The sequence below is a fragment of the Gallus gallus genome, chromosome 14 (genome assembly GCF_016699485.2).
Source record: "Gallus gallus isolate bGalGal1 chromosome 14, bGalGal1.mat.broiler.GRCg7b, whole genome shotgun sequence".
Lineage (NCBI taxonomy): Eukaryota > Metazoa > Chordata > Aves > Galliformes > Phasianidae > Gallus > Gallus gallus.
Window position 1 is genome coordinate 14,814,598 of NC_052545.1, and position 22,319 is coordinate 14,836,916.

The following is a 22,319-nucleotide window of genomic DNA, read 5'->3' on the forward strand; positions in this document are numbered from 1 at the left end:
TTTTATAGTCTGAATCATTTACATAGAATCATATCATAGAACACTTGATTTTCAATGTCTCTTACTTTTTAATGCTACAGTTCCTCTCTCATTTCTAGGAACCAGTTTCAAATGATAAATACTATGCCGAAAATTTTAAAGTTAATAACATGAGAAGGGATTGTGCCCTTCAGAACCTCTGGCAGAAGCACAAGGTATGTGAACAACCTTGCAGGGCTCAGCTAAATATTATTGGATGTTTGCCTTTGCAATACTCCACTGCAAGGATGCCTGCAGTGATACTGTCAGTCCTAATTAATGTTAGAGTCAGTGCCATCTCTGTTTAGAAAAACAAAAATCAAGGAAAGCAAACAAACACAAAGTGTCAAAAAATCCATCAGTCAAGATCATCTCAGGATATTTCGCCATTTTTGTCTGCATGGCACTCTATAGTAGGAACTCTTATAATTCATGCTTGTTAAAATAGGACAGAAAAAATTAACAGAGAATGTTTTATTCTGATTGTGATTTAGAGAACACCAGATGTATAGACAGATACCCGTCACAATGAGACTATCGCTATAGCAGAAGCTATTTACAACCTTGAATTATGATAAAGGCAGTCAAAGACACTTTAGTCACACGGATTCCAAGTCCATTTCTTCTAAAATCATGACAGTTTTAGAGCCTCAGAAAGAAAGGCTTGCCAGAATCTTCAGGATTTTCAAAATAATTTATATCTTATCCTAGGCTTAGCACTACTGTTACACTCCAAAATAACAGCAATAGCCAATTTTCTTCATAAGGTACTTTAAGGGCCTTGCACTTACCTCCCCTTACACTGGAGATTGTGTTAATGCTGTTTTACTAGTATGGTTTGCAACATCTGAAGAACAGCCCCTTTTCCTCTCTGGTCTTGTTTGTTGTCTCAGCGTTACCATCTTTGTTTCTATATGCTTCTATTTCTGAACAGACCTCAGTGATCCTCCTTGTGCACCTCTACACTCACTCACACATAATTCTAAATGACACAAATAACATTTTAGCAACTAGCGAAAGACCAACTAAAAAAACGAAAATTGTTCAGTATTTTTGAAATTTGAATTACTGTGGATTTCATGAGAAAAACAGCAAGATCACATCAGCGTAAATGCCTGTGAAAAGGTTGTAGTCACTAGGCATAAGGCAGAGCAACATCCAAAGCCAATGAACCATGAGGGTCTCAGCAGCTATTTATAGTATCTTCTACTTAAAATTTATGTAAGGATTTTCCCTAGGGCCTTCACAGTCCTACAGATTCAACATCAAGCCAAGTAATTATAGATTATTCTTACCCGATAACCTCTCCAGAATGCCTGAATTATTATGCTTGCTTCTTCTTCTGATAGGAGGAAAGACAGAGGCAATGGTTGCCTGGGACTAAATAAAAAATAAAATAAAATATTTTGTAAAAGACTGGCCTTCAAAAGTACATTACTTTATTCTTTAGCAATATGTTTTATAAAAAGGGTTGCTCAGGAGCATGAAACATACAATTTCTTACTGCTCTAAGATAAAAGGTACAATTATTTCTCCTTTAAAATATACTCTATGTATGCTACAATCACTTCTTCCTTGAAATAACAATAAACTAATGGCATGTGAAGCACAATAATCTTTCTTACTCTTCCTATGTGGATTTGAGCTTGTGGTGGGAGGGGAGCAAGAGATGGTGGAGACATCTGATTTGAAAAGCAAAGGAGGTTTTAGTGTGAATGTAACAACAAATAAATTTATGACAAATGTTTATAACCTTATTAACCTTACAATTTTTAAAACTGTATAACTTAAATATATTTTAGTACCTACAGCTACATTATGATTTCACTTAAGTGGAATGTACTAAAAATGAAAAAAAAAATGATGATTATTGTATGGGCATAAACATGCACCCATACTCAGAAATGTCCGAATAAGCTCTTAAAATACTGAAATTTTACTTTTGATAACATACACGCATGTCTTGGAGATAAAAGAAAGAACAGATACTAAAGACAGCAATTAATTTTCAGCCACAATACGTGGTAATCTGAGAGCATTTCTGATGACTGAAAAATACCCTAAGCAACAACTAAATTTCAGACATCACTAATAAAAACTCAAATCATAATATCAAGTCTTGCTTTGCAAAAGCCCTTTTCTATGAAAGTTGATTTATTTATCACGCACATGGATTTAAAAAATACCAACCTGAAAGGAGAAGACAACATTAATTTATATGGCTTTCTTTTGTACTAAATGTAATGCAGTCTTTACAGGTTTTAATGGTGCAACTCATGAAAATACCATTAGTAAGGAGTGGACTTGGCACAGTGTTAGAATGGCACTATGAGCCACTCTCCTGTATGGGACACAGCATGGCTTTGAATCAGAAGACCACAACATTAGGAGTTTGGATGAAGCAATCATTTGGATTTAAGTACTAATTATGTTTTTGTCTGTATCAGGCTTAAACTCTGCTTTAACAAAACTAGAGGCACATGTAACTTATGCAGGAATATTATTTACACTGCAAAGATGCATATACTACAAAGACCATAAGTAACCAATCCATCCAGTCCTACACTTACTGGCTAGAACACCACTTCTGCCATTTCTTTTGGAAACATATTTTTAAATACATTACAGTTCAGGCTAGAAGGTCTGACAGCTTACATTTTCCTTCCATTTAACTTCATTTCTATTCGTCTCTGCCCTGGTAAGCTTCCTGTGCTCTCCGAGGCCTATCTCTTAGGGTTTATCTTTGCTGAAGGAATATTTCCACATAGAGCACAACCTCGTGCTGCACTGACTACACCATTTGGGCTGGCACACTCAGCTGCACTGCTCTGATCATCCTGTCACTTGGCTCTCAGCTTACATTTATTTCCACAGGAAAGAAAACCTCAGAGTATTTGGAAGAGTGGAAATAAGGCAAAAATAAAGAGAATTCTCTCCACAAAGCGAAACAGTGCTAGCTCTATGAGCATTAATTAGCATTTCTGCTGCTCAAGGGAAATTGCATGTGCAGGAGAAGCAAAGCTTCCCAAACTAACTGCTTCTCATAATCAGACTTAAAAACACAAAGTTGGACTCCGCTGCTTTGGCTGATAGGCTTTCATTCACTGTTCTATTTTTGATCTTTTTGGAAACCAAATCTTACAGTGCAAAATGCACAGAAAGACTGACATTAGCGAGACCTATTTCACAGCAGTCATATCAAAGACTGAAGATTCCTAAGAATCAGTACATCTCTAAGGAACAGACTGAGAATCCCCTTGGCCTGCAAGGCCAACTATAGCATTCCACTGCTTTCATTTTTAAATTATAAAAATGTCTCGTTTATAATCCAACACTATATTTAAGAAACCAATATAAATTCAAGCAAGAAGTACAGGACTTCATTTTCAGTGTGACAGTCAGTGGCAAATATCAATCACTTCAGAAATATCAATCACTTTAGCAGGGCAGCTTTAGAGAACGAAAGTCCTGCCAGGTCCATTTTTGTCTAAGTGAATATACACAGTTGGCTTCGGGTCAAATAAAAATAGAGTCTGTGCAGAGGTAATCACCCATCAGCACCAAGCTAGGAAAAGAGGAAATATGTCATCCGTGGCAGAAGACAGCTGTATGACTCCAAGAGGATTAAAACTGACAGCAAAATGCACAGTATCTATCTTCTGCTTATTTAGTCTTTGATTACTATTTAAGTTTCTATATATGCGTGTATGTGTGTGTGTGTGTGTGTGATATATTGCATAAAGTTGTACCTGTAAAAGAGTATCAGTAAAATGATTTTCCAAAGTACTACATTTTACCAAATGTGAATAAAGCAGACACTGACCAGAGGACAGTTACATTTCAGGAAACACATTTCTTGCTTTGTGCACAACCAAGCTTTGCAGATCCTGATCATCTGAGATACTTTTTAATTACAACACATCACACAGGTGGAATTTAGCTCCCAGAAGGTCTAAAACAGACTTCATTAAACAGATGTGTGAGGTACTGGGAGAGGTTCTCACTACTGATGTGTGTGTCTTGTTTCCTCCTGGAGGGAAGCTGGGCTTCCCAGCAAGCTCTCAGAAAGGGCAGAGAAGAACCTCCATTACATTGACAGCAAAATAGACAAGCTGACATGGAGGCTTACACTTCCACCAACGGGTTCTGCATAGTCAGTACTGTTGTGCAGTCATGTCCGGAAGCCCCACCTGTTCTTAAGCTCCCATCTGTCCTACAGATAGGTCTGATTCCTTCCTCAAAAAGTAAACGTAAGAAAAAAAACAATGGAGGGGAATTTTCACTATGCATAATTCAGGATTTGGTAATTGTGCCCATGCAGGAGGGAGTGCAGTTAAGTGAAGTAGCCAGGGCTTTTTCTCTCTTTAGAAAGCTGTTCTCTTGAAATAATGAAGTGACCTTCCAAAGAGGCACCAGGTCCCTCGTCTGGAGGCTTGCAAGTTTCAAGATGACAGCCACTGCACACCGAACAGCCTGAGCCAATCCACCTTCCATCCAACTGTGATGGCTTTATTCTTGAGTATTGGTATCATGTATGAACACATGCAATGACAGAGTCACGGCAGAATTCCTAATCTAAAAGACAAAATAACAGAACAAAGAATTGGAAGAAATACATAAGACACCAAAATAAATGAACGTGGTGATCTCCTTAACTTCTAAAAACGGATTCTGACCAAGCCTTAGGTCTGGGAAGTACTCAAAAGAATCAGATGCTGGCCTGAACAATCAAAGCCATTTTTTTTATATTTCCAGTACTTCTTATTCCCACCCAGAGAATGCAGAAATACTACAGCCGCAAGCAGCACCTGCCTTCATAGAGTGCTTCTTCCATGTCAAAGGCATTGTATCATCTCAAAAAAAAAAAAAAAAAAAAAAGACAAACATCCAGAAGCTCTTCTTACAGATACTGTTAAGATATTATGATTATTTACACCAAAAGAAAACAGAACAAACAAACAAGCAAACAAAATACAAACAACAGGAAGAAGAAAATTGCTGATAAAAAAGGGACACAAAAGTACCAATTAATCTGAGCTGGTATTTAAAACTAATCAGATATATTAATCACTATCATTGCATGAGCCTCACAAGTTTGTAGGGGAAGATTCCCACAGACAGTTGACAAAAATACTCCTGGAACACTTCCACAGGGCAGACTGGGTATGAATGGAGATCTCCCTGTGAAGCATTATCAGTAACAGTGCATCGTGGTAAAACATGAACCACTGGTTTTCTGCAGTTATCTAAATACACTGTAATAAGAGAAAAGCATTTGAACAAAAAATTCTTTACAATATATAAGGAAGCATTTTGGTGCATTATATGGAGGGTACATTTTTGAAGAATTGTGAATGAGGGAACAGGCAAATCTAATCTCCTGAAGTAAGAATGTGCAAAAGAGCTGACGTTTTGAAGAGTGACTCCTGCTGACTGTCTGACCTCCTGTTACCTTCTCTAACTAATGGTTCCTGGATACTATCAATACCTAAATTAATAATAAATAAATAAATAAGTAAATGACCCCTACTGCTCACCTCCATTCCCTGAATCTTACACAGCTTGGTCTGATCAGACTTTTGTATCTTGAATAATCTCAAGTATGGGCTATAGTTCATGAACAAGGCAAACATTTCACTTTTAAATCACCTGCTCCATTTCTGCCTCTCACGATTTTAACAAACAATAACAAGTAGTAAATTTTAGTCTTGATTCACTGGTTTTGATGGCATACAATGATAAACAGATCTCTTGTAAAACAGATGAATGTAGGCTAGATATCCTCCAACTCCATATCCAGAGTAATGGGAAACCCAACAGTTTACAGCTGCAACTAATTTCACTTCTGAGGCTTTTATGAAAAAATACCTTCTACATACAACTTAGTTTGGGCTATTACTTCCTTCTGTGCAAAGGCCTCAGGATGGGGACAATACCATGCATGTATTATCTATAATTGTAGTGGAAAAATACTGCAGAATATGAAAAATGAACAGCAGCAAAATAGTCTCCAATTAATGCTCTAGTAGCACTGTTATGAAGATGCCACAAACCACCAACACGTTCTCAGTTTTTCATTGTCACTTGGACAATCTTTACATAAATTAAGGCAAGTTATGACACTGCATCAGGATTTGTAGCCATAAAACCTCAATCTCATAAAGCACCATTACACAACGTAAATATTTAATATATGAAGTTCATGAAGTTCTGACAATGCAATTTTCCAATACACAATTATCTTTTAAGTCAAAATTTTATCCTTCATTAACTTGAATTCTGCCACATTACTGAAATGTCAATTTTTTACTTGGATCCATGCAGAATAAAATCCATACAACGTATTTGTTTGACTTTCCTGTTAATATAATTAAAGGTGTTGCTCATCACACCAAAAAGTGTAAAGTTCAAATTATTAAGGAAAATTAAAGAGAAAACTTAATGCAAAATAAAAATACACCAAATAGGGCTAACTTAGAGAAGTGAAATGAAACAGTCTGCAAAAAGCAAAGCCCATAGAAAATGGGCACACTAAGAAAAGAAAGAAATCAGTCACCCATGCAAAATTACCCCTATTGGCCATCTGAGAACTGACAATGAAGTCAACTGTAAAGGCAGCTGAGACCAGCAGGCTTTTCTAATTAGTGTACTGGGGGTGCGTGAGGGGGAAAAAATGCAAAATCAATGTGTATATATGTACAAACAGATATTTGGCAGACAGCCACTACTTCAGATTTAGTAATTATTTGTAGATATATATATGATCTGTCCACTTCATTAAAGCAATGATAAATGATTTGCTCTATAGCTGCACATTTGTTTTTATACACATGGACATTAAATCAGGAAATGTGTCCTTCAGAACTGAATATCCAGTAAATACCTCTCTACAGAAAATTAGGAAATGCAGATAAAGCAACCCTTGTGAAGGAATGTTTATAAAACATTCAGATTCTTCAGATCCTGAAATCCCTGCAATGTATGCATGCAAAGATTAATGTTCAACAGCCAGAAAAATATATGTAGTTATTCCTAACCTAGAACCATACACTATTATCTTTCACTGAGTGTAAGGGTTGAAGATAAACTTGAAAAATATTGTCATATTATTACATTCAGTTAACATCAAGCTTTTATAATAACAATATTTCTCAGAACAATGGAATGTATTATTATTATTATTATTATTGTTGTTGTTGTTGTTGTTGTTTTCTACCTATTTCTTTCATTAATAGGCTTAAGATATTCCCATGACATTCTCATAATGCTCAGAATAAAGATGCAGCCTATCTATGCTAGAAAAGCAAAGCTTAAGTGGGATTAGGGCATAAACACAGATCGAGCTCTTGATTTCTCCATGATTCAGTGTATAAAGTTTGGTTACATGTGGTTGAACATCTGGAAAATACTGACAGAAGACAACAGTGTTGCTTATAGCACATTTAAAAAAGGAATGCAAAAAATCCTAGACTTTAATTACACTAATTTGATTTGACTAGATCAGTGGTGTTGAAAGTAGGATAGGGATATATTCCAGTAAGTTTCCAAGAACTTTGGTTAGTTGCTTGTTAAAACTTCAGTTTGCTGTCCTCTAAATGGTACAGCTATCCTTCAAGGCAACGTAAATGTCTTGTGCTCTCCTGAGAATGAAATGTAGATTAAAAGTCATTGTGGAGGCTGCTCCTTCTATTGCTTGTGAAACCTGCTTCAGTAATCAAGGATTCCCAAGGGATGTAGTATGTAGGTGGCTCCAAAAGTAATGCCTCCTATTTACTCCACGCAAACTACAACAGATATGAAGAGCACAATAACACCATTTAGTAGGGCAAATTCTCAGCTACAAAACATTATTTTTTAACAAAGACACCACCACTAGCTGTGCAATTTCACTAGTGATGAACAAGAGCCTTCCTTGCTGGGAAGGTTCAATCTCTACTGCCAGGCACCAACAACTGCCTCTGACATCATGGACCAACATAATGAAATAGGAGGCATTACTTTTGGAGCAGCCTTCACATGTTGTCAGTTTTCTAAGTACTGTAGAGAGCACACTGAAGACAAGGTAAGTATACTAGGACTTTTATGTACTGCTATCATAGCAATTACTGTAAATACTAAAACTGGAAACAAACCTGAAGCAATTTTACAAGTTCATAACAACCAACTTTTGAGGCAACAATGTTTGCATTTAAAATTCTGGAAGCTGACTTTAGGTCTCCTTCTAAAGGAAAACTCATCTGCAAGATCTCTCTTAGAAACACATCATATGGGGAGTGAGGCTCATAAGACCATGACTTTGACTATTCTTAAAAAAAAAAAAAAAAAAAAAAAAAAAAAAAAAAAAAAAACCTGCAAAGAACTGAAGGCACTGGAGGAGAGCCAAAAAAGTCACAGTCACCTATGGAATATATTAGAAAAAAAGAGATAACAATTACAAATTACAGATAAAAACAGAAATAACAATAAAATACAGACATTCAATCACATTTTAAATGTTGTGTCCAGAAGGATATAATAATAAATTATTTATGACCTATCCAGCAGGACATAATAATGAATTCTTATTTAATAGTTCAATCTTTCATTTCACAATAGTAATGCTGACTTCATTAAGCATTACAATAAGCATTACAATAAGCAATATTTGTTAAGAAATCTGTAATTGCAAGATGTGCTCACATAGAACTACTTTTCAGTAAATTATTTGTGAAGGCCCAATTGCTCAGAGGATTGAAGACCAAGTGAGTATAAATTTAAATAGGACTTTGACATGTCAGTGTCCTTGTGGAGCTGTCACTACGTTATTTAGGAGCACAAGTCCTAGCAGAAGCTATGAGTCATTCAGGCTGTGATTCCACAGTGTATTTCTCTTGTTGGCAAAGCTGACTTAAGCAGTTCCTGCCACCACCTCTACATCTTACCAGCTCATTTGCACTCTTCACCTTGGCCTGAGCCCTTCATTTAATCTTTCATTTGTGCCAATGCAAAGGATTGTTTGACTCTCAAGTGAACCAGATTGGAGAAATTATCTACATTTTAAAGAACTATACAAAACCCTCATATTTGGCAGGGATATTTTTAACTCAGTGGATGTTCCTGGTGAGAATAACCAAGCATCCTATCAATCAAGGTGCTATCATGTCGACCAGAAACAGGTTGGGATGAAGAACGGGAGAGAGCAAGGGACAATGTAGGTTAGCTTTACTTCTAGGAGGAATGTTTGTAAAACTGTGAACTCAGACATTTATTTTATGTATAGATATCCATCCCAACCATTCAGTGGTATCAAAATTGCCTTACTGTGCATTGGCTCTTAGTATGCTTAAGAAATTTGTATGACAACCTCACCGCAGTTCATCATTAGCTTCCCAACTCCAAAATCACTGCCTTATTTAGAAATTTTGTTGGCAAGACCACCTAGTAATCTGGAGGATTAAAGTGTTAGAGCATCCCACCAGGCTTGAACAACAGCAGCTGGGCAGTATAATACAGTAATAGGTACCTGAAACTAACACAGTTGAGATGAAATGGGTCACCCTCCAATGGTTCCCTTATTGCAGAAGCTTCCTATGCAGCTTTGATGACATGACTGTCCTTAAGATAGCCAGAGTTAACTGTCCATGCCTCACTCACCAACTTGCTTCGAAAGACCAGAATATGCCAAGGAGCTTTCTTCTTGCTGGGTCAGTGTCTCAAGGTTCTAAGTCTCTCCAAAGAATTCTGTTTCATGTTTCACATGACACGAGTTCAAGAAAGCTCAACTTCCACTTACGTAGCACAAAGAGTCAAACATGTCTACAATGACGTTCATGTCTAAGTTTTCACCAATGACCAATCTAGTCTCCCAAATCTGACCCTCCTATCTGTTCTCTCACCTTGGGCTGTCCTTTTTTTCTTTTTTCATACAACAGCTACATTGTAAAACAAACTGCAACTTCAAGAACAGTGTGAAATATTTCAAAACTGCTATGTAGGTGGGTTCTGTGGGAATAATGAGGAACCTAGGGTTGGGACGGCTGAAACAAGCACTCATTACTCAAATGCAAAGTCATAAATATGGGCATAAATGCATACTAATGTATTTATTACAAGTATTTTTAAATCGGCTGCTTACAGTCAGAGAAAGAACTTCTAGACTGTATTTCCTCAAAGATTTCCACTGTAGGAAGCAGCATGAAAAACATTGTTTTGTTCCTGAATACAGTGATACTCATAATACTACCAGGTTATTTGAATGTCCTGCTCTGTATAACAATTGATGTTTAAGAATTCTAAACGAATTTATCTGTTAACAACCCTAATACAAAAATACATTGTAAACAATGCACTACCAAGTTAGAAAGGATCACATAGTTCTTTACTGCACAAAATAGAGGGCATTTAGAGTGGAAAAAATATAATGCACTGAAGCTGTATTATATTTTTGTAATAACTGAGAAAAAGAAAAAAAAAGAGAAGAGGTTACTCTGAGTACTGCAACAACTTACTGGTCTTTTAGCCAGTCGTGAACAAAAGGGATGGAAAAGAACTCTGTGAATGACTCATCTTTCCTCCTTGGGTTGTGGCTGATTAAAAAAAAAAAAAAAAGAAAAAGAAAGCAACTCATATTAATTTAAAGTGCAGCTATTCCATTTCGAAATTAATGTCTTTGATTCACTGGACATAATATTAACAGTAAAAGCCATGATTAACTTACTTGTATAACCACTCCGTTAGGAAATCACAGGCAATAAATTTGGTCCTTTCTCTCTAAAGATAAAAGATAGTTTCAAATTATTTATTATCTTTGGATTAGTCACATGTTTTTACTAGTGGAGAGGAACAGATGCTAAACTGACTGTTTTTATTAAATAAAAGACATTGAACGTTACTCTGTCTCCTTAAATATTGCTATTGCCAACAGTCAGTGGCTCAGCCACAGTTTTAGACCTTTTGTGAAATGTCAGAATGTCAAGTTATAATGTCAAGCCAAGTCAAAAAATGAGTGAGAAAATTTTACATACATTATCTTGATACTCACTGTAGTATAGCTAAAAGAAACGTCTCTGAAGGGTAATCTTCCTTAGTGGCAATCACATTGCAAAGAAATTAACAGAACTCATATATGAAAGTATGTTGTAAACTACTTGCCATTTTGTTCAAAACTCTATTACCGTACTTAAAATACTTCATTGCTTCAAAGGATTTGAAAGAACATTGATGGACTATTGTTTCCTTTTGCACAAAGCAAACTTGAAGGTGTTGTGCATACGTAAGACACACACACGACAGCAGATTGCACGGCTGCTCACACAGAATCTCCTGTTGGGTAGTCCAGATGCAGCCTATAACTGCAGACTCAGTTGAACAGGACCTGTTCAACTGGACTGCACTACATACTACAAATATATTTTGAGATCAAAATGCCAAGCATGAATTTTGATCTGTATAGAATTAAGGCCTGTCTTTTACTAGAGGTTTCCTCTCTGCATTCTATCCTTGCAAATAAAGTGTACAAATGACTACAGGTGCTTATTCTTCTTTTCAGAAACCAGGTATGGTTCCATGACATGGAAAATATAATCTAGACTGCTGGTCAGAATTAACTAGCCTGTCCAGGATCACTCTTACACAAAGACATGTTATGGACATACACAGCCAGAGAGTGAATGATAAAAGACATTTAGCCACTGCCGAAGGGAGACAATAAGTACTTCATTAAACTAGCAGCCATTTAGAAGAAAGAAGGCCTATTCCCATGCAGAAGGTAACACTTACGATGTCAGATGGGAGATTAAACTGAAATCATTACTCTTCAGGAAAACAATTCACACTGGTCAAACACATTAGTGAAAACTGTTAGATGTCATGAAAAAGGTTGGAGCCTTGAATAACTGCAAGAAATGAAGGAAATACCACCACTTGCTAAGAAAAGCAGAATAACTATGCAATTGGAGATCTAAAGTATGAAGGATTACTTTATTCTACACACTCCCTTCACCATCTGTCTTTCTTCCCATACTACATGAATACAATGAAAAAAAAAAAAAGCAGGGGCATGTGAACAGCAAGGCAGAATAGAAGCGGTGTCATTCTCCCAAGGTTTGAGATCTAGCACGCAGCATAGAGGGTCACTTTGTGTCACAGCCACATGTGAAGTGGATGAAGAAGGTTCTTTGAGCTCCTGACTGCACAGTGAAGGATGCAGGGCAGTCATGTAACCAGGGGATGACAACAGTGAAGTTATCAGATGGACAGCACAGCATCCCTAGATAACACCCCAGAAAGCACCTACTTTTCTAAGTAAATCTTACCATAGGTAGACATACAGTTAGTCTTCCACAGAAAAGAAAGAAAACTGCTTTGAAGCTAAGTGGGAGAACAGAATGAGGAGATTGCAAAACGCCTTTCAGTCCTGAACCCCACATCCCTTTTCAGGTTTCACAACAAAAGTTTTGGTGTTCATGTAGAGCTCCATTACAATGCTTGGCTGCATAGAACATGTATGTCACTCCAAGGAATTTTCACACTATCAGAACAACACCAAACACTGCTCCTAGAAGGCAAACACCTAAGTTTTGAGACACCAACACCCTTTACTAGAGAGATTTCTGGAGCTTATTTTACATGATGACTTTTACTTGAACAGAATCTGAAAACAGCATTTGTTTGTCCTTATGTAGATATTCCCAAGCCCAGTACAAAACTGGATCCGTTATTTAGTGAATTGTTACCAAGGCCAAATTCTATGCTTTGTCAAGACAATTAAATTTAATCTAGCATTAGTAATTTAATCTGTTTTAAATTCCTTTGCAATGGGAAGAAAAACGATCAGAATAATGTTGTCAAAACAGTTGTCAGTGAATCAAATTCATCCTAGTCTATCCTTGTCAGATTCAGTGAGCTTATCAGAGAGGAATCCAGCCTAAGTCCTTTCTTCTCATTTTTTTTCTTTTCTTTCTTTTTTTTTTTTTTTCCTGCCAGGAAACAGCTCACTCTGCTAGTCAATTACATCTTTAGTTGCACAGCAGTCAACATTTACAGAAGGGAAAGAATGACATAAATTGACCTGTCTTTGACACATTCCTCCTATGCCACATGAACCAAGATAAACACAGGAAATATCTGCACAATGCGCATTGTTAACCTGCAGATGTCTTTATTAACTATTTATGATCAGAATTCATGTTCCATTCTTCAGTGTGCTTGGTAATAATCATGCAAAAATATTGGTGATGGGGAGATTCTAGAGTTATTATATGATCTTCTTCCATTTGCTTTCCCTGATTTAACATACTTTAAAATATAATATATTCCACACAGAGCCTGCTACAGCAATTTCTTTCTGTGATTGCCAACAAGAAAGAAAAATTGTACTTATGAAAATAAAAATGTTTAAACCTTGTTCAGTCTTAATTCTGAAAAATGAATGCATTACTTAAGTTTTATGAAAGAAAAGATTTAATAAAATATCTTTCCCCAGAGACATTTGAAAGCAGACCGGATAAAGCACAGGACAAACAACAATAGAAAAAAAAATCAGCACTGGACCATCTGATAGGTCTCTTTCATCTCTCATTTAAAAATGAAGCTCCCACAGACTGCTCCCAGTTCGTTTGAAGCCCACAGATACATCTGGTGGCTGGCAGCTTTTCCAGGGTTTTGCTTTTCAGATTTCTCATGTGCACTCACTGTATAATGCATAGAAGCCTATTACAAATGAAATGTTTAAGTTGTTCTACCACTTTCCAAATAAGACCTTGAAGATTGCTTTCTTACACAAATGACTACTTTCCTTCTCTGCACTTCCCTTCTGATTCTATAATTCTGCCTTTCCAGACAGGTGTCTTTTCTGATCTCTTCCTTGAGTTCCTCTGCTGTTGCCACGACCCAAACTCCCCTATCCCATTTTCAATTTTCTTCTTCAATCCCTTTAACATATGAAGATCTTTAGTCCTCTTATCAACAATCCACTCTTTGCTCTCCCTCACCATTCCCTCTCTCTTCCCCCACAGCAGTGCCTGCCATCATTTTGACCATTCCTTTCGTTTTTGCACTGCTTCTTCCATTAATCGTCCACTGGTTTATTCTATTGGAGCTGCCCTTTGTAAAGGGGTCTAATGACTCATGTCTAGCCAGAATTCAAATCCCATATTCTGTTCTCATCCTTTACAATTAAATTACAATTATCTTAATCACAATTAATCATGTTCCTCTCCTGTTCTCTCATGAATTCCATGAATCTTTTTACTCTTTGTTCTCTTCCTATTTTTGAAGCTACTTCCGCTGTGTTTATAACAGGAACCTTTCTCCCTGCCCTCAGCTTTCTCTGGGCTTTCAAAGGGTTCTATTTTTTATCCTAAAAATCAGTACCAGCCATTGCAATATCCACTTTAATACAAGATACGGCACGATTTTTTCTTCAAATTCATACAGAACAACACATTTCTTACAAAACAATAGTACAATTAGAAATTACATATTTAAGTCAGAAAAGGAAACCAAATGTCCAAGTATAAACACCTGGTCAGTAATGGAAAAGAACACAAATATTCATTTATATGGCAAGGATCAAGAGCTATTGTTTTACTAGTTATTGTTCAAAAAGAGAAGGAAATGATGCCACAGTGGAAAATGATCATCTGGCATAGGCTTACTTTCCTAAATTTCCTTCCTCAATATCAGTATTTCTCCATATGATCACAAAAACCACTGTGCTAATGTTTATGATGCCTCTAGATATTAGAAAATAATTGCTTACACTTGGCATTTGATTTTTTTTTTTTTAGTTTTCTATAAAGCAATGCACAGAAGCATAGAAAAATCTATTCTGAAATTTATACCACAGTGCCTCTGCAAAATATCTCAGATTAAAAATTGGCAAAGTAATCTTAGATCTGAGCTGAATTTAAAACTAAAGTATTTCTAAGAATACTTTTGTATTAAGTGCTGCCCTACTGCCTTCAAAAATATGTAATACCTATTTAGGACTGTATTTTAAGGCAGCTTCAAAACATGTTTTTTTTGTTGGACAATATCTACTTCCTTTACACAAAATCTGAATCAATATAAATTTCATTAAAGTGTCATGAATAATATATATGTTCAATTTGTTCTTGGACAGATAATGTAAAGATGATGGCAGGACTAACGTATAGAGATGTCAAGCCACAATGACATGTACACTGGCCACATTCTTATTTCACCTGTATTAATCACAAATTATAAATACCTACAAACATATCTATAAAACCAATCAATCATCTCACAGAGAGACACAAATCTCATAAAGACAAAGCAAAAAGCAGAAATAACTTACTGTTATTAAAAGTAAAGATTTGGATATGAAATACAAGTTTGGAGTGTCCAGTCAAGCATGGTAAGTGAATTTTTGGTAAGTAAATTAGTGAATTCTGGGCTGTGCTAAGCACATGTAGGGCAATGGCAAACACTATATATGTAATTTTTACAAGTTGTTCCACGATATCTGTTATCACATATTCACATACCTGTAACAGGAAGTCAATGTCAGTAGTTGGAGTGCAGGTATGTCAAGACCTCAGATGATTAACCCACTAGATCTCAAAATCATCCTCACTTACCTTTCATTTTAATTTATAACCCCAGCAGCACAGACTGTATTCCTCAGATATTTATCATGTACAAAAGAGAGAATGCCATCTATATTAATTATTCCTTGTGCTATGAAGTTGCAATTAACAGGAGGCTCAGTCACAGGCGTAAAAATATAGAAGAGGTAAGTATTAGCATGAAAACTGCTGATGACAGGCAAAAAGTAGGGAAGAAATTAAAAAAAAAAAATTACTTCCACAGCTGGAGAAAATAGCAGAAATGATGCAAACCCAACAACCGTGAGTTCCTAATCTATTGCTGGGGGTCTGGGAGTTAGGCTGATACAGTGATCTTTCTTTTGCACTGGTTCTAATGTATTCTTAAGTATCCCCTATGTACAATGTGGACTGTCTAGGTGCATTTACACACAGACAGGAGAAATACATAAATATACTTAGAAGACAAATATTTTTAAAGGTACATTTTTTACAAGCTCACCAACACTGAATACCCTGCTTTCCACTTCAATGGAATTAATTTATACAGAATTTAAAAAATTTAAAATAGAAGTTATAACTATCTTAGGATGTCAGACAAGCAAAAATAACTGAGTAATGAAATGAACTGTGTTAAGTAAACATCAAGTTCTTTATGTCTCTGAAATGAGTGATGCATAGTAATCTGAAAGGAAGCACGTTTCTTTGAAATACAACACAACTTTGGCTAGATGCAACTGAATATTTAAGGAGAATTGGGTGTGAATAGACACTGGCATAATGATGAAGTGTGTGGTATGCACTCTATTCTGGATTACCAGACAAAAAACCATTCCAAGCAAACTAGATCCAAAACAACTCACAATATATTATTTCAGATTACTGACATTGGTTTTAGTGTAAACGAATGAAGAAACACAACCTGTGAAATAAAAGGCCGTAACTTCCTGACAGCGATCTGAACTGAAAACTAAGAACTAACCTCAAAGCACTTTTCCTTCTTTGCTTGATGCAGAAGTTCAGTCATTCCGGGTAGGAGTACTGGAAATATGTAGTACTCTAAATATTCTTGAGGAGAACCTGCATAAAACAGTACAGCTTTCACTTATAGACAAACACTTAAATTTCACAAACAGTAAATAACATAAATGAAGTATAAGTTGTTTCATCAATATCACTGCAGCTTGAACCACATACAGATTCTCTGAACTTTGATACAGCCATAGGTCTGTCTTCCATTTCTTCAGACAAGATTATGTAAACTTGAATAAATTTCAAACCAAAGGTGCATCAACACAGCACACTGCAGTGTGCCTCAAAGATGTCAGACTAGAGTAAAACTCAGACACCAGAAGCAGTTTAGCATGTGGAAATGAGGAGCAACGTGGACTGATTTACCCTGACAGAAAGAACAGCAAATGTGCCTGCACTGCACTCAGGCCTCTTTTGGTATCTGCACTCATGCTCTTAATTATCTGCTGTAACAGAGTTGGTTATAAAACTGACTTTCAAGGCAGAGAGGAAAAAAAAGTTGTATTTTAGTGGTGCTGTGATTTCTCTCCTAACTACTTCCTATTCACCAGATCCTTCTGAATCTGAACATTAATCCACACACCTTGAAAGGGCTGTCTGGATTGACATCTCTCTTGTTTATGTTTCCACTGACAATACATTGAGCTCTACTTGCCCTATTTCCTGTGTGTTCATGCTCTGAATTCTATGCAAAAGAAGTGAGCTACTGTCAGTGTTAAAAAAAACAAAACAACACAAAAACAGAAACAAACAAACAAACACCACAAAAAACAACCCAGTTTTTCCATTGCCTTTGTTCTACATAAAGCCTAATGGCTGTACACTTTCCAAGACATTCATGCTGTTTCCTTCTCAGCTTTTCCCCATACCCCCATCTTCCCCAACAGGACCTTCCACCACCAACTTATAAACTGCTTTAGGTGAAGGAGCCTTCTGTCTCCTCTGATGACCATACATGCAGGAACTCATGCTCACTGGGCCTGTGGGAACAGGGAGGATGACCCCATATGTAGCCCTATTCTTGGAATGGTGAACAAACCAGAATCTGTCAGGATCTCAGAGAAGCAGGGATGACTTACTGGCTGAAGTGCTGCCCTCAATTTAAAGCCAGACTACCTGCCATACATTAAGTATTACAGTTTTAGTGTGTTTGATAAGGATGAAGTCATAGACACTCTTCTGGCAACACATAGCTGAAACACTAAAAACATACCATTACTTGGTAAATTGATAAAAATGTTACAAAAATTGATAAAAACAAAATAACAAAACTTGAGAGGTATTTCCACTCTGATTTGTAATCACTTGAGTAAAATAATATTTTGAAAGCAGTTTTAATTATCTGCCTAGTCTGTAGATCCTAATTTTGCATTATTAATTTAGAAGCAGAAATACTTGTCCTTCTCTGATCTAACTGGTCAAATAAAGTTACTTATTCAGAAGACAGTGGAATACCGTAACAGCTAGACATTACTAATAATTCCTAAGGCACATACATTCAAGCTCCCTTCACCTGACAAAGAGGCAAAGCTGGCTCCCACACACAGACCAAGGAAAGCTCCACTTAAGAAAAGGTGGTGTAAATGTTAGCACTTCAGCTGTTAGACGCTTTGTTGTTTTTTGGTTTTTTTTAATGCTTTTGAACTTCGACCACCCTCATCTCCTTCTGTGACCAGGTGACCTGCCTGGTGGACGAGGGAAAGGCTGCTGCTGTAGTCTACCTTCAGCAAAGCCTCTGGCACTGTCTCCCACAGTATTCTTCTGCAGAAGGTGCAGCCTGTGGCTTGGCAGGTATGCTCTTTGCTGGGTAAAAAACTGGCAGGAGGACTGGGTCCAGAGAGTGGTGATGGATGGAGTTACATCCAGCTGGCAATGGGTCACAAGTGGTGTTCCCCAGCTGTTGGTATTCAGGCCTGTCCTGTTTAATAACATTATTGGTGACCTGAATGGGGCACTGAGTGCATCCTCAGTAAGTTTGCAGATGACACCAATCTGGGGGAAGTGCTGACCTGCCAGAGAGTAGGAAGGCCCTACAGAGGAATCTAGATAGGCTGCATCAACAGGTTGAGGTCAAGCGTATGAGAATCAGCAAGACCAAGCACAGGGTCCTGCAATTCAGTCACAACAACCCCATGCAATGTGTGGGGCAGAGTGGCTGGAAATCTGTGCAGCAGAAAAGGATCTGAGGGTGCTGGTCAACAGCCAGCTGAACATGAGATAGCAGTGTGCCCATGTGGCCAAGGCCAGTGGCATTCTGGCTTGTATCAGACACAGTGTTGCCAGCAGGACTATGAGGAGATCATCCCTCTGTACTCGGCACTGGTAATGCCGCACCTCAAGCACTGTGTTCAGCTCTGGGCCCCTCACTACAAGAAAGACATCATGGCCCCGGAGAGCGTCCAAAGAAGGGCAATGGAACTGTGAGGGATCTGGAGCAAAACTGGGATTGTTCAGCTGGGAGAAGAGAAGCTTCAGGGGAGACCTTATTGCTCTCTACAACTCCCTGAAAGGAGGCTGTAGTGAGGTGGAAGTCAGCCTCTTCCAGACAGTAACAGTGATGGAACAAGAGGGAACGGCCTCAAGTTTCACTAGAGGAGGTTCAGGTTGGATATTAGGAAGCATTTCTTCTCTAAAATAGTGGTCAGGGACTGGCAGAGGCTGCCCAGGGAGGTGGCAGAGTCACCACCCCTAAAGGGGTTCAAGAACCATGGAGATGTGGTACTCACAGACACGGTTTAATGGGCAATATTGGTGGTAGGTGGATGGTGGGATTTGATGGTCTTAGAGGTCTTTTCCAACTTTAATGATCCTGTGATTCTGTGATGAACTGCAGCCAATGACAAACCCCTGCCAAACTCAAGAAAAATATTCACAGCAGGGTAGAAGGTAATATATCCCTACTTACATGTTTTTGGATCTGGTGCTTCTGGAAGGGGGGGTGCCTCGGGTATGGGAAGCAACTGTTGGACAACTGCATCGGCTGCAGGGGATGGGTAAAATTGTTCTATACATAATGGCTGCAACATTCCTGCTTCCAAACTCACCTGTTTAAGATAAACGTAACTTACATAAATATCCCAATCAAACTGAAAGAAATGTAGAAACCAATTCAGCAGGAAACACTGTCAAGTCAAGCCAGTTTAAAAAAAAAAAAAAAAAAGAAATTCTAATTTTCTAAAACAAATATTAAATTAGTTCCATATTTTCTGCACACTTAAAAAAACAAAACAATTTCACTTTAAATCTTTTGCAGTTTCCACTGAATGAAAACATTAAAAGCTTAGAGAAGGCATGTGATTGTTTTTAAAAGAAGGTGGTAAGACATCATAATTTTAAAAATATTTTAGCCATTCTAAAAAAATAGTAATTTTTTGAAAATTAAAATTGACAATGTTTTCTGAATAAATATTCTTCCACTCAGAAGCTTATATATCTCTTTCTGTCTTGCTCAGAAGTTCTAAAAGAAACAAAGCACAAATAGATAAGTTCAGAACCAGTGCAAATGCCAATCTTAAGTTTCTTCATACAGGAACAATTACAGTTACCACAAAAAAAAAGCAGTCCACAATTTTACTTATGTATTTAGAAGTACAAGAACTCTTACAGTGTGCCAGGAGAGTACCTCTAGCAGACTGTGAACTACATCTGTTACAGAAATTCAGATACCTCCTATTACATATGCAAGAATGCACTACCACTATATTTGGTATGAAAATGTGCTGTGAAAATGATGTCATCTCAACAGTTTCCCTTTGAAATTCAGCTAGATTTATGAGTTGCTGAAGAGCAAGCAGTGGGCCCAGGCCACCACACATACAATACACTGCAACTCAGTGACTGCAGTCAGTGACTTGCAGTACCATATGCAGTGACTGCACTGATATTTGCAAGATACATAAAATGATCCTTCAGGAAATTTTAAAAAGTACACATCAACATAAAAAGGCATACTATTACATTCTGGCATTAAATGCTCAGATATGTCAGTATATAACGCCTAGACACATGAATGTTCTAAGCAGAGTACACAATTCAAATTTAATAATGTCCTTGTGATGAAGCTAGTTTTACTTAAGGAAACATGATATATTATGTAAAGGCCTAAACTTTGTCAGACAAGTGTTGGACAATTTGAACCAGAAGGCCTTGAAGAAAGTAACCTAAATACAGTATAATAATAAGATGCTGAGTTTAAATGAAAGTTAACTCTATGATTATTAAAATAATTAATTTTGCTGCTTATAGAACTGCTGGGGAGAAAGAGTTAAAAGGGTTCGTTCTTGTGTACCTCTTCTATCTGCCAAACTAGTTTTCCTAGACTGAATTTACCTGGTGAAAATTAGACTTCAGGAAACTGTGATCAAGTTTAATTCCTCTGACCTGACTTAGATGGTCACATCTAAGTGACCTACCACATATGTGAAACTGGGGCGTAACTCCTTGGCAGTGCTTGCTCCCTCTGTTTCACACATCAGTGCTGGGTCTGCCTACACCAGCAGCAGCAGGAGATCCCTGCACACTTCCGCCTCCCGCCTGCAAAGCTGACAGCTGAAGGAAGACAAAAGGCAGCAGGCCATGCACACCAAACACAGCTGCCATCTAATTTTAGGACAACACTCCCCAAGTTGCTTTAAACAAAAGACATGATTTGGAATATTGCATTTGTTGATTCACAAAAGTTGTTTACAAAATGTAGTTCTGTTTTCATTTTATGAATGAGTCTACTCTGTGGGTACCCAATTTTCCTATTCTGTTATTTAAAACATGACATCTTATGAAGATTTTGTACTTGAACTGTACTCACAGATTTCTGCGCTGATTCAGGGATGTCTGGAAATGAATGCTGTTCTGCTTCGTACTCTGAGAGTAAAAAGAAGTACAACAATTACATGAAAGATTCTTAAATCACTTTTATTCTAACCAAGCATTACTTTCTGAAAGTCCGTACTCTGGTTTGAAACAACAAAGTCAGTATACAACCAGTATTAGTTTAATACAGGACCCGATGTTCTAAGACAAGGCAACATTTTGAAGTCTCTTGTCCTGATTTTAAGTATTTTAAGTCCAGTTCAAAGTCTTCAGCTATAAAATAACCCCTTATTGGGAAAAAAAGATTTTTGATAAAAAAATAATAATCTAAAATATTTTAATGCAGATGCTCACGTTATCAACCATTGGTTTCACTGGTACACAGCACCGCTTTTCACCACTTTGTACGTGAAGTATTACCTTAAGGCATTACAAAGCAGTACGTCAGAAACACCCCGGGCTGTGCAGAACCACGGAGCCAGACACAGTTCCCCGAGCAGCCGTGGCTGCCACAGAGCTGGGGAACGAGCGGGGCTGCCGCCATCGCTCAGAGCCCAACGCTGTGCCTCACCGAGCGCTGACACCGCTCCGAGCTCCCCGCGGCAGCTCACCGCCCCACAGCCGAGCAGCGCCGCAACTGCTGCCCTGTGCCTACACCGCGCTTCCGCCCCACGGCAGCACGGCACAATCACATCGACGGCCGAAAGGGAAGTTCGTGCCCCTGCCCTGCGGGAGCGGGGCCGTGGGAAAGCCGCTCAGCCCCGCGACGCCGGGCGGGCCCACCTGCGTACAGCCGTTCCCACAGGCCCGGCCGCGGCCCGCCTGCCGCCATGTCGCACCGCGTCGCCACGGCAACGGCGGCGCCATTCCGCGGGGCGGGGCGGGGCGGCGGACGCGGGACCGTTCTCCTTC

The 22,319-nt window shown here is 37.9% G+C and overlaps 1 protein-coding gene across 8 annotated transcripts in view; it reads right to left on the reverse strand.

Annotated features, from left to right (window-relative positions):
• Positions 1-22,284, reverse strand: part of IQCK (IQ motif containing K) — a 54,621-nt gene extending 32,337 nt beyond the window's left edge. For 6 of the 8 annotated variants that reach the window (XM_040647454.2, XM_040647449.2, XM_040647451.2 and 3 more), the window contains exons 1-7: positions 22,191-22,284; positions 21,403-21,458; positions 19,504-19,642; positions 16,549-16,646; positions 10,715-10,767; positions 10,506-10,583; positions 1,314-1,398 (exon numbers count right to left, since the gene is read on the reverse strand). In XM_040647454.2, coding sequence (XP_040503388.1) covers positions 1,314-1,398; positions 10,506-10,583; positions 10,715-10,767; positions 16,549-16,646; positions 19,504-19,642; positions 21,403-21,458; positions 22,191-22,239 — 558 coding nt within the window. In that variant the 5' untranslated portion in view covers positions 22,240-22,284. The other 2 variants (XM_046900696.1, XM_040647453.1) reach the window with 2 other exon arrangements.
• Positions 22,285-22,319: the final 35 nt, after the last annotated feature.